The 16,118-nt window shown below is 47.2% G+C and overlaps 1 protein-coding gene across 4 annotated transcripts in view; it reads left to right on the top strand.

The window, feature by feature from the left end:
• Nucleotides 1-16,118, top strand: part of PLB1 (phospholipase B1) — a 120,677-nt gene that overhangs the window by 83,174 nt on the left and 21,385 nt on the right. For all 4 annotated transcript variants that reach the window (XM_039532426.1, XM_039532429.1, XM_039532427.1 and 1 more), the window contains 10 exons: nt 10-90; nt 1,339-1,404; nt 1,762-1,862; nt 2,692-2,773; nt 4,051-4,155; nt 6,173-6,268; nt 7,275-7,346; nt 10,857-10,934; nt 13,885-13,945; nt 14,676-14,734. In XM_039532426.1, coding sequence (XP_039388360.1) covers nt 10-90; nt 1,339-1,404; nt 1,762-1,862; nt 2,692-2,773; nt 4,051-4,155; nt 6,173-6,268; nt 7,275-7,346; nt 10,857-10,934; nt 13,885-13,945; nt 14,676-14,734 — 801 coding nt within the window. The remainder of the gene's footprint in view (nt 1-9; nt 91-1,338; nt 1,405-1,761; nt 1,863-2,691; nt 2,774-4,050; nt 4,156-6,172; nt 6,269-7,274; nt 7,347-10,856; nt 10,935-13,884; nt 13,946-14,675; nt 14,735-16,118) is intronic.

Genomic DNA, 16,118 nt, shown 5'->3' with positions numbered 1-16,118 from the left:
TTTATACAGAGAATTGATTTCAACAATGACTGGAAGATCATCACTGTGTTAATTGGAGCTAACGATCTGTGCAACTACTGCAAAGACCCTGTAAGTAGCAGGACTGAGAAGCTGGCATGGCAGCAAGGCTGATTGGTGTGGATGTAAAAACACCAGTGTAAGGAAAGCCAACCTCTGCATCCCATGAAATCCAAGGTTGCAGGTAGGGGAAAGGAAGTCCCTGAGTTATGAGGGTCACCCAATATGCCAGACAAAGCTGAATTTTGTAGAGTACTGTGGGGTCTTTGTGAAATGATAGATACTCTGCTGGCAGTGCCTAGTTTTAAACAGAGTTAGCAGCCCCAGACTAAGATTGTTGTGGTCTCTGCTTGCTTGCTGTGGGGTAAGAACCAGCCATTATGTGTGTGTGTGGGGGGGGGGGGGGGAGAGAGAGAGAGAGGCCTGCCTTTCTTGACCATGACTGGGGCATGGGGAGAGGGAGAGAGGGCAGGATTCTTCCCTCTCTGCTCTGGTGGTATACAGGGGCTGGAAAAGCCCCACAGCTAACCAGGGAAGAATTGTCCTGGTTCAGCACTGTGTTAGGCCACCACAAGTAGTCCAACACCACCCACCTCACCTCCCCCCACAAGTCCTGGCACAGGGTGGTGGTGGAGGCAGGAGGGAGCATGCTGGAAGTCTCTGTAATGGTCAGTGCTACAGAGATTTTATGCTGCTTCAGACTGTGGCTGCCAGAAGGAGAGTGTGGGACCTCTCATGCCCCTCACCCCTAGTTCTAAACCCGGCTCTGAATCTAGGGTATTGTCTCTTTTGTACACAATCCTTTTCACTACCACTAGCACACGGAGGGTGCAACAGACTGAGGGGATCCTTGCAGCTAAATAGGCCTATCCAAGCTCCTGTGCTGCTGCCAGATGTTTATGGCCGGTGTGTCCTTGCCTGCTAATGATGTCAATGGATAGCAGTAGAATGACACACACCGGAAACATTTGTGCCTCTGTTTTATCAGTTTTTGACTGACCCCATTCGAACACACTTACCACTTGGTTCTTTCCCTCAGCCAGAGATGAGGGGCCCATTGGACATTGACTCAATCAGCTACAGCTCAACAGGGAGCTCTAGAAAAGCCAAGGTTGTACTCAGCCTATCTACATTTGAGGGTGGAGTAATGGTATAATTGAGCCACTTGGTTTCTGGACAGGAGCAAGAACAGACCACAGTCTAGCATGGTGGAAGAAAGGGGATGGGAATGAATGCCCAGTGCAATATCTTTTTTGTTGTCTCAAGCCATTTGTGAGCCGTCATTGGCAGTAACTCCTGCTTCTCTTCTTTTTCGATGAGAATTACTATTCAGCTGTAAATTTCACCAGCCACATTCAAGAAGCCCTTGACATTCTGCATGCAGAAGTAAGTAGTTTTAGTAACTCATTGGTCAGCATTGCTTGTTCCTTCCCCAGTTCTAGTAGCTGTGGGGTAGCCAAGGGGTGACCCTTGAACCAAATGTATCCCAATGAGTTCTATAATGCAGGCTACACTGCCGAGAGATGGCCTGACAAATGAGACACCAACATACAACCCGGGGCAGGAGGAGGGAGGGTTCAGTCAAGTGAGGTGGAGAGGAAAGATCAACAATTGGGCAGGATTGGTTGAGTAGTTAACCAGGGCAGGTAGGGGGAGTCGCACTTGTGCTCTGTGCTTTAAAATAAAGGCATTGCAATTTGCATAACCAGCTCCTGCCAAGCAAAGCTCTGACTTTCCTTTCAGGTTCCCAGGGCTCTGGTCAATCTAGTTGAAGTAATGGACCTCCTCTCCTTGAGGCAGATGTTTCTGGATAACCAAGTACAGTGCCCCACACATCTCACTGGGTAAGCAGCTTTCACCTACTCTGGCATCTGCGGTGACTCTTAGTGGGAGAAAAGACAAAATTCGATTCCCTACTTCTCTATGGAGGAAACCCGGGGAGGGTTCAGGTTCCATACTGAAGGGCTGCCCTGGGGAGAGTTTGGGTAATAATAGATATGCCTCCCTGGACGAGGGTTATGGCTACAGAGGGTAGGGCTCCTTGGGCAAGGGTTTGAATAATAATGGGTAGAGCTCCCTTAGTGATGGTTAGGGTATTAATGGGTAGGGTTCCCCTGGCTACAGCTAGGGTTCAAGAGGATAGGCCTCCCTGTGCTAATGTTAAGGTTCTAGAAGGTAGGGCTCCCAGGTCTAGGGTTAGCATCTCATAAAGGAGGGTGAGGGTTAGCACACATGTTAACACACAAGGCACGTCTGCAGGAGGTCCACGGGAGCCGCAGGACCAGTGACCGCCAGAGCGCCCCCCGCGGCATGCCGCCCTGCTTGGAATTGCATGTCCCAGCGGCAGTGTAGACATACCCTTAGGTGCCCAAAGGTAATGGGCCATAGGGTGACATAGTGCAGTGCAAATCACCTTGAAATGCTTAGAGGTAGCCAAACTGCTATGAGAGCTGCACCACTCATGTAGGGCAAAGGGGCAGATAAAACTGTGGCTTGAGATTGTACAAGATGGCAAAGGCCATCTGGCACTCTTATAGAAAGGGTAGTATACAGACATCCAGCACTGCTCCCCGGTGGTGTGGATGCTGAATGGCTATGGGTGAGTGTCTCTTGCATCTACACTCTTTGCGCTTGTGCTGTATGCTTTTCTTACTTCTGTAACCTCTTCTGCAGAGATCTGTGTAGTTGTGTTCTCCCAGTGACAGAAGGGTCACAAGAGCTAGTGATGGTGATGGAAGCTACCAGAGCCTACCAGGTACATCTACCAGGATGAGTGCAGTGGCTTTGCCTACAACTGAGGCAGGGCAGAGGGTTTTCCAGCAATCAGCCTGTTGCAATTTATAACAACATATACAAAAAGTGCCCATCTACTATTCTGGGTACCTTTGTTATTATTAAAAATATCAGTGTGGCAAAATCAGCAGGAAAACTCTCCCTAACACAAACCCATAAGTGGGACTTTCCTCATCCAACCTCCATCCCTCATAAACAATCACTGCAGGGCCGCCCAGGGAGGGGGGCAAGAGGGGCAATTTGCCCCGGGCCCAGCAGGGGCCCCCACGAGATTTTTTTGGGGCCCCTGGAGCGGGGTCCTTCACTCGCTCTGGGGGCCCCGGAAAACTCTCGCGGGGTCCGGGCCCCCGGAGCTTCTTCGCTCCCGGTCTTCGCTGGCCGGGGGTCCTTCCTCTCCGGGACAGAAGGACCCCCCGCCGCAGAATTGCCGCCGAAGCGGGACCCGCCGCCGGAGTGCAGCCGGGTCTTCGGTGGTAATTCGGCAGCGGGGGGGGGCGGTCCTTCCGCTCCGGGACCTGCCGCCGAAGTGCCCTGAAGACCCGTGGTGGGGGCTGCACTTCGGCGGCAGGTCCCGCTTTGGCGGTAATTCGGCAGCGGGGGGTCCCCGCCGTGGGTCTTTGGGGCACTTTGGCGGCGGGTCCCGGAACGGAAGGACCCCCTGCCGCCGACTTACCGCCGAAGCGGGGGCCCCCCGCCGCCCAAGACCCCGGGCCCCCGGAATCCTCTGGGTGGCCCTGCAATCACTCCATCATGCTTCAACCTCTTCAGCCACTAGGGAAAAAAGATGGGTTTTGTCATGTGCCCTGAAGGTCTATGATCCCTGACTGTGTCAGCCCAAGGGTGGAACAGGGCCGGCTCCAGACCCCAGCGTGCCAAGCGCGCGCTTGGGGCGGCGTCCCGCGGGAGGGCGGCAGGAGGCTCCGGTGGACCTCTCGCAGGCATGCCTGCGGAGGGTCTGCTGGTCCCGCGGCTCCGGTGGACCTCCCGCAGACGTGCCTGCGGGAGGTCCACTGGAGCCGCGGGACCAGCGGACCCTCCACAGGCACGTCTGCAGGAGGTCCACGGGAGCCGCAGGACCAGTGACCGCCAGAGTGCCCCCCGCGGCATGCCGCCCTGCTTGGGGCGGCGCAAATCCTAGAGCCGCCCCTGGGGTGGAAGTGCAGCTACATTCCCTATACACCATTTAAGAGTGACAAAGTGGTTGGTGGGTTGATGATGGTCTTTTTTTGTCTCTTACAGAACAGCACTCAGAAGCTAGTGGAGTCTGGCAGGTATGACACGCAGGAGAATTTCACGGTGGTACTGCAGCCTTTCTTCCGAAATACCAAGATTCCTCTTCTTCAGGTATAGCCATAGGTCACTCTCAGTAGTTAGGTTAGATGCAGGCACTCACCCACCCATCTAGAGTATATGAAAGTATCAGGGTTTGCCAGGTGCTCTTGAAGTTCCCATATGAAGATAATTTGGTTTGTGTATATTATGTTGTTTGAATTCCTTGAACAGTTCCCAATACTTGGATTTACATAATTTAGTTTTATATTGATTACTGTTTTAACCTTTGAGAAATGATTTAAAGATTACATGTAAAGATATATCTATACACAGTTATTCAGCAAAGGCAGGTGTTAGCTAAAAGTACAGTTATCATTATACTCTTATATAGTGCTTTTAATCAGTAGATTTCAAAGCACTTTGCAAAGGACATCAGTATCATTATCCCCATTTAATGATGGGGAAACTGATTAATCAAGCTGCGTAGAGAGCCCTGGCAGTTATGTTAGAGCTCTTAAAGCTGTCTGGCAATGACCCTCACTGTTAACTAACTGCATTGTCATCTCTTTCTGACCCATGATCTTACTCTTCTGTGCCTGTGCAGAGAGAGGGATCTACATAGTAATCAGTCCAAAATGTAGTCTTAAGCAATCAGCCCTTTCGCCCCATCTTTGGCAGTAGGAGGGGGCTCTAGGGCCTGTATGGTGAGTGAAGCAAGCTAGTAAATCTAAGAACTGACGCAAATCTTTTCTGAAACTTGAAAACCATTCAATGTTTTTTTTTCACCCACATCTGCACTTCCTGATTTCAGATGGAACTGGAAGCAGATGTGGTCAAATTCCAAACAGGAGAAGCTGTGGTATTATAGGGCCAGAGGGAACCAGAAAATGCCAGAAATAACTGGTGACAAGTTGCAAACGTTCAGCTTCTTCTCCTAACAAACCTTTTCTGAGACTGCAAAATTGGGCTGAAAAATCTCTCAAAATTATAGGCTTTGATTTCTGCTCAGGTCAGCCTTTGTGAAAAGCCCTTCCTGTGGGTTTGGACACTGCCTAGAAACTTGGAAATGAAAAATAATAGACACAATTTGTTTCTGAAAAATGTTTAGACCTCAAAAATGATTTTCTTCCAGTTTTGCAAAAAAAACAATAACCCCAAAACAGATGTTTTTCCATATTATATCCAAATTTGAAACGGGCCTGACTCAAAATCCTGGCTACAAACTTGGTGGAAGATCAGATACAGATCCAAAACTTGGCAGTGGGTCCTTACTTCTCTAATGAGCCAACCCAGAGCGCTTGATCAAAACATCCTCAAACCTTGAGGAAGTTCAGTTCTGGATCTAAACTCTGTGGCCTTAGTCCATCTAATCCAAACTCTTTTATTCACCCCTAAAATCTCATGAGAAAACCAATATCTTAAAACTTCCAAACCCAAACTGTTTCAGATATTACAAAATCAGTTATAAACTGGAGTTCTTCTCTGAAAGGTGACTGTGTGGGTGTACTCACTTATATCTGCTAACTTCAGTGACAAACAACTCTTACTGCTTTTTACTCCTGTTAGCCCTGCAGAACTGACGCCGCTGCAAAAGAGTGAGCTACAAGAGAAGGAGATTTTTCTTCTGTTCCTTCTTGTGTATCATCAGTGGACTTGTGTACTAACTTCCACCGAGCTATATCTGAGCAAACCCACTGAGGAGCACTTTTTCCTGGTGGTGATGCATGAGAAGGAAAAGGCTCACCTATACTGTCCTATCCCAGTTGAGTTTGTGGCTGTGGCACTGGAGATCCTAAAGAGAAAGACAAAACACAGAACACAAGGCCATTTTTAGAGCCAGGCTAGAACAGCACATTAAACATCTGAACTTTAGGGTGCTTATCCTTTTGGGGTTGGCCCATTGCTAGTACTTGGTGACCCTGACTGGTAGTACCCCACTTCATCTCCCCAGATGCCAGTAGGCCTTCCACATGGGAGTGTATAATGGGAGTGCCATACAGCTACTACCTCTGCTCCAACTTCAGTGAACCAAAGAAATAAACTTACCAAACTTCTTGCACTCAGGTATCTTTTGCACTTTCCTTTTTAGGATGGGCGTGCAGATATCTCCTTCCTTGCACCAGACTGTTTCCATCTGAGTCAGAAATCCCAGTCTCAGCTCTCCAGGACTCTCTGGAACACCATGGTAGGGATGGCATGGACTTGTATATCAGGCTCATCAACCAGAACTGATTCAAAGTATCTGTAAAATCGTCTCCTTTGTGTAATAGTTGTTACATTGGGGGATTGGGTGTCTCAGGCCACTGTTGATGGGACCCAGACCATTCATATTGAGGTCACCTATTCAAATCCAGCCCAGATCAGTGTTAATTTAAAGGTCTCTTCCATTTGTTGGCTGAGTGGTGATCTGAGTTTGGTGGGTCTCAGTTCACATCCTATTGGACAGGTGTCCACATCAACAAGAATGAAATCCCATGGAATGCACTAACTGGCAGTCTCCATGAAAGAGAAGTTGAAGACTGCATGGGCCATGGAGACTGACTGACCTACCTTCTCACCTTCCAGGTTGGGGCTGAGGCACATTTGTGTGGCAGTGTAAGTGCTGCTTGTACTGCTGGAGCCTCTGCTGTACCTGTTCTGTGGAGCTACAGAGGACTGTAGTCTCCCTGGCTGTCAACCCAGAACCTTTCACCTATTCTAAATTCACTTTTTAAAAGGAGTGTAGTCAGGGAGGATCCCCAGTTTTTATCCAGGAACCTCTGCAGTGATGCTCAGTTTTCCTTTTACTCACTGGCACTGTGACAAGAAATAGAAGATTTATCCTCGCTGCCTGCTGTGGTTGATGCCACGTTTCAACAGACATAAAATTAGACAAGAGGCCTTAGCCCTGGTATTCTGGTCAAATTCCAATACAGCTACTTCTGCCTCCCTAAATTCCCTCAGCAATATGGTATGCGTCTTTACTTCCTGTTCTAAACTACTGTCTAGTGTTACTGTGCTCTGTAACACAGCTGCCATGTTCCTCCAAAGAAATGGCTGCATTTCAATCACAGGCAAATTCAGAGTTATGCAATTATTCAATTTAGTTAAATTTGTAAAGCACCTTTGGATTCTTTGGGTTTAAAATTGCTATAGAAATGTAAGATGAGAAGACACAGCTACAAAACTAATCCTCTCCTTTTTTTCCCCAGCTTCAGCCTGTAGGCGAGAAAACGGACTTCTTTGACCCCAAGGCGAACATTACCCTGAGTTGCCCAACTCCGGTAAATACTGTACCATTACGGAAGCAAGGGGTTGGAGTGGGTGGGTTCATGCCCTTTTCTTGGCAAGGATCCAGTATTTTTGGAACAAGTCTGCTAAAATTCTGCTTCTCTGTTAACTGTATGTGAATATTTTCTTGCACAATAGTTGCTTCAGCTGTTTCTGGGCCTTATACCATCTTACAAAAACTGATAACATGACTGATGTGTGTTTAGATCTTTGGCCAGATTTTTAAGATATTTAGGTGCCTAAAGATACAGATAAGCACTTAGTGAGATTTTCAAAGGGATTCAGAATGGATTTTCTTTGAACTCATTGGCAATTAGGTGCCTAAATGTTTTTGGAAATCCCACTAGGCACCAATTTGCATCTTTAAATGCCTAAATGTCTTTAAAAATCTGGTCCCTAGTGACTAATATTGAAGAGGCTGCATGTATGCTGTACATGTGTATGTAGTTTCCCCCATTGGGTGTATGGATCTAGGGAGTTTCATGTTTCCATCAACCTCCAGTACATGCATTTGTGATTGCATACCAGCTCAGCAGTTTCGTCTTTCGACAATGGGCAGCTGCTTCTCTCCCTTTCCCCAGCCCTTTTTCTGAACTTCTTCTTAAAAATTTGTGATGTATAAATTCTATTCTGCTGTGAGTTTCAGAACATCAGTGCATTCATGGACTTTTGAGCTTCTATATGACAATAGATGGAGATTCTACTCGTTTCTTCCCTCCTTGCCCTGTACAGCAATTATCCATCTATGAATTTCTAATGTGTCCATCACCATCATCTGTGTTTGTCTGTCTCTCTCACCTACCTTCATTACATGAGTTTGAGCCTCCAGCCATTATGTAGTAGTAAAATCCCTATAGAGAAATCACTAGGATAGCCAATTTTTTGGAACATAACAAGAACTGCTGTAACAGATCAGACCATCTGTCCACCTGGTCCAGTATCACACTTTGGGGCATGACCTATAGCTGATGCGTTAGGTGAAGGTGAAAATAACAAATTTGGACCGTTGTGCAATGAGCCAGGATTTGGGGAATTCTTTCCTGACCTCTGAAGAGATGAGTTTATGCCCTGGAGCATTAAAATGGGTGATTACCTTTATCTTACCAAGAATAACTATAAATGCGGTGAGTCAAAACTTATCCATTCCTTTTTTAAAGCCACTTCCACATTTTGTCTTCACCCCCTGTGACACTTTCTCAGGATATCCAGGATTGAGTCACCTTGTAATACCCCTGCCTCAGTGAGTGAGACACTTGTTGGTGCTTAACTGGGTGTCATCTCTTTGACACCACCAGTCTGTGGTGTCAGTCTCCTTGGGGCTCTGCCAGCCCTTACTTTGCATGGCAGATTACCCATAGGTGCACCCCAATCCCTGAGCTCCTTTGAAGCAGTCCCCTGCAGTGTGAGCTACTGGACATGTGCAGAAATTACTAGGTAGGCTGTCGCCAAAGGAACAGTGCATGCACCAGTTTGTTTGCTTTAACTGAGGATCAACTCCAATATAGCAGCACAGACTGAGATATGTTTATAGTGAAAATAATCATATGTTTATTATCCAAGGGTAAGATTTAAGGGGTAGTGAGTAAGGATAACAATGGAAATAGAAATGGTTACATATCAAACAAAAAATAAATAACTCTAAGAAGTGCGTAATAAACAGGCTTAACCCCTCATCATCTAAAGTTGCTTTAGGTGAGAGAAACAATCTCCCAGCATCTCCAACCAATATGTCTGGGATCCCTATTTCATGAATGCAAAAAGCACTGTCCTGTTTGCTTCCTCTCTGAAAGATAACAAAATATCTCCTTGCATTTTTTTATATTCTTCAAAGCTCATTTTTGGGCTCCAGAGACAGGACAACCTCTGTTGGTTTAGTCCCCGGTGTCTTCTCATCCCCTTGTTGACTTCATATGTAAATTGAGCTCATACGTTGGCTTACAATGCTTAATTTACAGAGATAGGATGTGTTTTCACCTGTCTATCTCCTCTCTGGAAGAAACACATTTTTCTCTTTGGTTGGTGACGTACTTTAAAACATATTTTCAGTACATATACACAATTACTTAAATATCCTCTCTACATATATGATGCAATGATTGAGGATCAGGATGACATAAGCTTTTATTAGAGACCTCACATGTTATTCTGTATGGATAAATACTATGAAAGCAGTGTGCTAGGGGTGGTGAGTGGCTGGCACGCTAACAGTTGCTGTTACAGAACAGCAAACCCTTGGCCTGTTGGCATTGATGGGCTTCTGTGTCACACCCCTGAGGCAGCGGGCTCCACAGACTCACTATAGACTGTGGAAGGTACTTCCTTTTTATCAGGTCCAAGTTTACTTAGTATTAATTTAATAAGGCAGCCAGTTACTCTCCTCTTGTGGAAGAGTGAAAATGAATGTTGGATTTGTTTTTCCCTACATCTCTCACAATCTGATATTCAAAACGCCCTGGAAACTGTGTTGCCTTGCCCTGTTGCTGTCCTTTCTGGACCTATTTTGTGGATAAACAGGGTTTTGAAATGAGTCTTTAATGTGGCAAGTCCATGGCACTTTGTGGAAGCCGTGGGTATGCACTCACAGTGGCACTTTCCCTACTGAGACATCACTGTTGTGAAGGCTTCCCAATTGCAGTACAGTAGCTAAGTTACACTAGAGGCTATTTTGGAGGAGTTCCATCTGTCATTTAGTGTATCTGTTATTACATAAAATGACTTCAGATTCTGATGTTCGAGGGCTCCATGTATTCTGTCCCTTTGCTTCTCTAACTCAACACAGCAGATGTTGTGTATGTGTGACTGTCATATGTGCCAGGCTATAGAGACCAAAGGTCTATAGCAAACCATTTATAAGCATAATGGGTTAATTTAAAGGATGAAAGTCTGCAAGTGGTGATGGTGGTGGTGGGGGATTTCTGATCAAACTACACACAATTCTGATTTAAACCATTTGGAATAACTCTGCTCTTTCAGTGGGAAAGTCTCTTCGACCCTGCGCCTTCAGGTTCTGGGTTCTGTATTACAAGCTTAGGGACAATCATGCTATTCTCATTAGGGAGAAGCAAGCCTCCTGATGGGGTCTTTAATCTATGAGAGTCCATGTTTCCTGAGGTGGATGCTAGGTACCAAGACCACAACCCAAATTATACAGCCACTGTGGAAAAAGGGTGAGCCGTGCAGGCCAGGCTCCTCCCCGCTGAGGCAGGCAGAGCTGCCCAGGCTTCTCCACTCCTTATATTAGAGTGGATTACAGATCCAAACAGCCCTGACCACTCTTTGAAGGGATCTGATGTGTGCGGGTGCTCTGGACTAAGGTCCCCTGAATACCCCTACATTTTAGGGGAGGGTGTTTGTTTCAAAATCCAGATCCACACTTTGTAGCTCAGGCCATCTCTAGATATATTATCTTTTGGCAGCAGAAATCCTGATCTCATTTGCTATCTTCTGTGCCGTTGTTTGCTGCCTGATCTGTATTTCTCTCCCTTTCTCTCCTCTCTCATCAGCACAAACCCTTCCTGGGAACATACAGGAACAGCAACTACACATACCCACCTCTGGAACCTACTAACAAGCCAATTCAGGTAATTGCCTATATCGCTTACTGTACATTACACATACGCACTTGGATGCAAAATTTCTCCTGTCTAGTGGGTGTTTTCACATCATTTGGAATTTGTAAACGGTAATTTCTTACTAGGCTTTGAACATACACATCTCCTCCTATGTCAATGGGTATTTAAATGGTTCTTTTTCAAGTGCTTTTGCAAACAAAGTTGTACCAGCCAGTGCAGACTGGGAACAACTTTACTAAAACTTGACTAAAACTGTTCTCAAGGGTATGTCTTCACTACCCACCGGATCAGCGGGTAGTGATCAATCCAGCAGGGATCGATTTACCGCATCTAGTCTAGACGCGATAAATCGACCCGAGCGCTCTCCTATCAACTCCTGTATTCCATTGCTGGGAGAGGCGCAGGCAGAGTCAACGGGAGCAGCAGCAGTCGACTCACCGCGGTGAAGACACCACGGTAAGTCGATCTAAGTACTTTGACTTCAGCTATGTTATTCACGTAGCTGAAGTTGTGTAACTTAGATCAACCCCCCACCCCCCAGTGTAGACCAGGGCTAAGTCATGACAGTAACAAATCCAGTCAAAGGACACTACTGTAAGTCAGCTGCTCCAGATATACACAGTATTGGCAAGAGAACTTAGGACCTGTCAGCCCCCAAAATGCAGGCCTAGGTCACTTGTTTTAAAGGAGGGTTTATAGCCTCTTCAGGCATCCAGCCACTAGAGGCAATGTATTTCCATGCACTTGGGCAGCTCTATCCAGTAAAGGGAAGTGGTGATAACAGTATGTTACATGAACTTGCAATATGTCTCCAATTAACATCTACTGGCTCTTAGATGAAGGCTTTACATTCCACCATAGCAGAGAACAGCAGAGGAGTTAGCATAACCAGAACAGAGCTAATTCCGGGTAGGAACTGGAGAAATGAGCTGGGAACCTATGCTTGCCAGGTGGCTGGAGGAGGTGTGGATGCCTCCTAAGATAGCTGTGCAGTTCTGTTGGTGTGAGTATGGCTGGGGAAGGTGATTGTCCAAAGCAATGGTCTGAGTGGCTAGTTAGGCCTTCTTAATGAGGTCACTGCTGTTGTCTAGCTCCAAGTAATGCCCAGCTGGGACCTAATTTCCAAACAAAATAGTGTGAATCCCTGCATCCATTATGGATTATAAATAAGGCTAAAATTTTGTCACAAGTATTTTTAATAAAAGTCATGGACAGATCCCAGGGCAATAAACTAAAATTCACGGCCCCTGACCTGACCATGACTTTTACTATAAACACCCGTGACTAAATTTTAGCTGCGCTGGGGGTCCCAGGGGCTGATGGCTGTCCCGTGCACCAGTGGCAGGGGCTGACAGCCCCCGGCCCCTGCTGGCCTGAGGCTCCTGACCCCTGCTGCTCCGACTGCCTCTGGGGTGGTCCCCGTGACTGCTGGTGCTCTGGGACAGCTGCTCTGGGGCCGCCCCTAGGATCACTGCTGCTCCGGTGGCCCCTGGGGCCAGCTGTACCAGCAGCGGCCGGTGTGGCTGGTCCCGGGGCCAGTTGCTCGGGCGGCTCTGGGGTCAGCCGCACTGGCTGCTGCAGCTGCAGAAATCATGGAGGTCCTGGAGAGTCACAGAATCCATGACTTCTGGGACCAGACTCGCAGCCTTAGTTATAAAGAACAACAGGTGGCACTAGCAAGTGCTGCTTCAGGCTGCAACTGAAAAGGAAACCACCATTCCCCCTCCCAGCTACAGTTCACAGCAGCACCCGGGGTTGCTTCTAGAAAGCTAAACAGAGAACTGGAGAAAGGCTTCCAGTTCATGATTCTTACACTTCAGTGACCAAGTTGGAAGGATCCCATGGAAGGGGGCAAGAGAGAGGCAGTAGAAGGAAAAGGAGAGAGTGGAAACTGCTTCTCCCGCTCCCCCGCAAAAATAAAGTAACCCAGCTGACGAGTCCTGGACCTTTATAACACCCTCTAACTGGATTGTAGTCTCTCTGAGCCGCACCCCTGTGTTAAAGAGGAGGGCAGCTACATTTGACTTGATTTTTTTCCTGCAAATCAGGTGATACCCTCAAGCTCTCACATGACCACTGGTCAACATGGCCTTTGTCTGGGCACAGAGCGGACACCCCTGCTCCTTATGGGACTTGCCCATTGTATCAATTTATTTTCCTCACTGGCCCATCTCTGCTTCTCAGAATGTACTGTTGCTGCCGTTGAGAGGTAGTGTGGATAGAGAAATGGGCATAGGACTGTGACGCAGGCATTCCTAGGTTCAGTTTCTGGCTCTGCTACTGAATTGGCACGCTGGCTGACTACCCGTCTGTGGCAGTTCAGAGGATAACACCTATTCTGCCTCACATGAGTACTGTAAGCATTAATTAATAGGGTTGACCAGCCTATCACAATTCCATTTCACAGCAACTTTTAAGGTTTTCGAATTTGATTTTCTTTCTCCATTGGAATGAAAACAAACCATTTCAAGCATTTAGCAAAAATGATAAGGCAGTGGCTTGGGAGACCCAGGTTCAATTCCCTGCTCTGCCTGATTCAAGCCAGAATTTTTCATCCTAGACCACTCTCTGTCGGGCAGAGCAAGGACTCAACCCTGGGTCTCCCACTTTCTGCATCATTACCTTAACCAAAAGGCTATAGCGTGTGGGAAGTTTTCTTTTCTCCTCTCCCCTCCCTTCCTAAAATAAACTTTGTTGAAATCAACACATCTCTGTGAAACATTGGCCTTGACAAAACAATATGTTTGGGTGAAATTTCATTTCACCAAAAATATTCTGACCAGCTGAATTAATCAGTATTTGGACAGCGTTTCAGGATGAAAGGCAAGAACTGCCGAGTTCTCAGGTAACTAGTTAAGAACTATTCTTTTTTGGATTTTGATTTGGTTGTAATATTCGTTCAGTGTGTTCCAAAGTATACTAATATCTCCTAACCATATTACTGTTTGTTTTGTTTAAGAATTGGGGCAGTGACCTGTCATGTCCTGCACAGACTCCATCTGAAAGTGTCCCAACATCAGGTGAGAGAGACCTTGCTTTGGACTGAACCACCGAGAGGAGTAATCATCTGTGCTTTTTAAAAGCAAAATCTTAAAACTGTATTACTGCACATGTTGGGTGAGAGGAAAACAACCAGGTTAGGCATTGTCTATCCAGCGCATAGCAAGGGCATTCTAGTTTGCCAAACCCAGCATGTTGACCAGCACAGCGGCTGCATTCTAATGGACAGATAACGACTTGGCTGGCTTAATCAAGCCAGATGTGCCTGGTACATTTGCAGCAAAGCAGCTTTGACCAACCTGGATGCACCTGCTTGATGAGCAGAACACGTGTGTTGTGCCCGGACATAGCGGGAACGCTTTACATCTGAGCAGTTAGTAGGAAACCTAGATTTAAACTTAAAGCCAATTGAAAACAGAACAGAATGAATGTCTGCAATTTTAAATCTGTCTAATCTATTTCAGGTTTTTCTAAAGTGACATGTGAAAGGTAGTGTTAAGCTCTGTTTACTTCCCTATTACTCAAGCACATGGTTTGGAGCAAGCCAGGAGGCAGAAGCGAATTGCAAGTTTATTCCTCAGTCTAGTTGATGACTGAGGTTTGTGTAGAACCCTGGGCCTGCTCCCCCTGAAGTCAGAAAAGATTTTTTCATTGTCTGCAATCGGAAGCAAGATCACCAGGCCCTTCACCCAGGATAATATTTTTCAATTATAACTGGTAACCCTGCTTTTTCTTTCTTTTCCTGTCTAGTACATAAGCTACGGCCAACAGACATCAAAGTTGTAGCAGCGCTGGGAGATTCTTTGACTGTGAGTACCAGTGCTTCCCCTGAGCCGAGAATGGGAAGGGCAATTCTAGTTTCCCTGGATGTTATGGTGTCAGACACCATCAGATGGAGAGCAAATTGCTGTGACTTGCCCAGCTGTGTCCATTTGCCGTAGCAATATCTTAGAGTTATGAGTGAATCTGGCAGTTGTGAAACGGAGGAATAAATAGCCTGGACTAAAGCCAGAGGTGAGACCCAATCTTGCCAAGGTGCAGAGCTGCCTCAACTCCCATTCACGTCAGTAGGAGTTATGGGGACAGAGCAACTCAAAGGATCAGGCTTATATTGCAGATGAGGGTTGTACATGCTTCACTGTTTTGAGAGCTCTGTCAGATCCATTTCAGTCTTGACCTACAGTAACCTTGGCTACTCCCACAATGGGGCTTGAGCTTTTCTTGGAGGACCTCAGGCCTGATCTGCAGCACTCCCTGCTATTCCAGCCCCAAGCCCCTGAACAGTGACCTGCTTGCGTGTTCCCAGGAAATCTTTTTGTTACTTTTATTCTCTTGATTCATGAAATGTTTCAGAGAGAATGGAAAAACCTACCTTATGAGACAAGGCTCAAAGAGCGTGGCTTGTTTAACCTAACCAAACAAAGGCTGAGGGGAGATAAGATTGCTCTCTATAAATACATCAGAGGGATAAATATAGGAAGGGAGAGGAGTTATTTAAGTTAAGCTCCAATGTGGACACAAGAACAAATGGATATAAACTGGCCATCAACAAGTTTAGTCTTGAAATTAGGCAAAGGTTTCTACCCATCAGAGGAGTGACGTTCTGGGACCGCCTTCCGAGGGGAACAATGGGGGGCAAAAAACCTAACTGACTTCAAGACTGAGCTTGATGGGACTGCCCACAATGGCACATAGCCAATCTGCTGCTGCTAGCAGCAAATATCTCCAATGGCTGGTGACGGGACAGTAGATGGGGAGGGCTCTGAGTTACTACAGAGAGTTCTCTCCCCGGTGCAGTGGCGCTGGAACCCTTTTAATAGTGGGGGTGCTGAAAGCCAGCCCCCTTACTCCTGTCTGCTCCTCACCCCCAGCTGGGGCCGGGAGCAGTGCCATGTCTCCGGGAGGGGGGGACCCGGACACGGGTAAGGGGGCAAAGGCTGGGGGCAGGCACCGGGCCAGGAGTGGCACCCCGGGCATGGGGCCCACAGCCAGGACCCTGCATGCGGGGCCAGCAGCTGGGCCCTGGGAGTTGGGGGCCCGAGTGTGGGGCCCCAAGCACATGGGGCCAGTGACTAGGGAGTGGGGCCAGTGCCCCAAGAGTAGAGCCCTGGGCACGGAGGACCAGGCACAGGGCCAGTGGTCAGGAAAAGGGCTGGCATCTGGGACCCGCGCCCTGGGAGATACAGTCCTGCC

Source organism: Mauremys reevesii, linkage group 3, assembly GCF_016161935.1.
Source record: "Mauremys reevesii isolate NIE-2019 linkage group 3, ASM1616193v1, whole genome shotgun sequence".
Taxonomy (NCBI): domain Eukaryota; kingdom Metazoa; phylum Chordata; order Testudines; family Geoemydidae; genus Mauremys; species Mauremys reevesii.
This window is presented reverse-complemented; position numbering and strand designations above follow the sequence as displayed.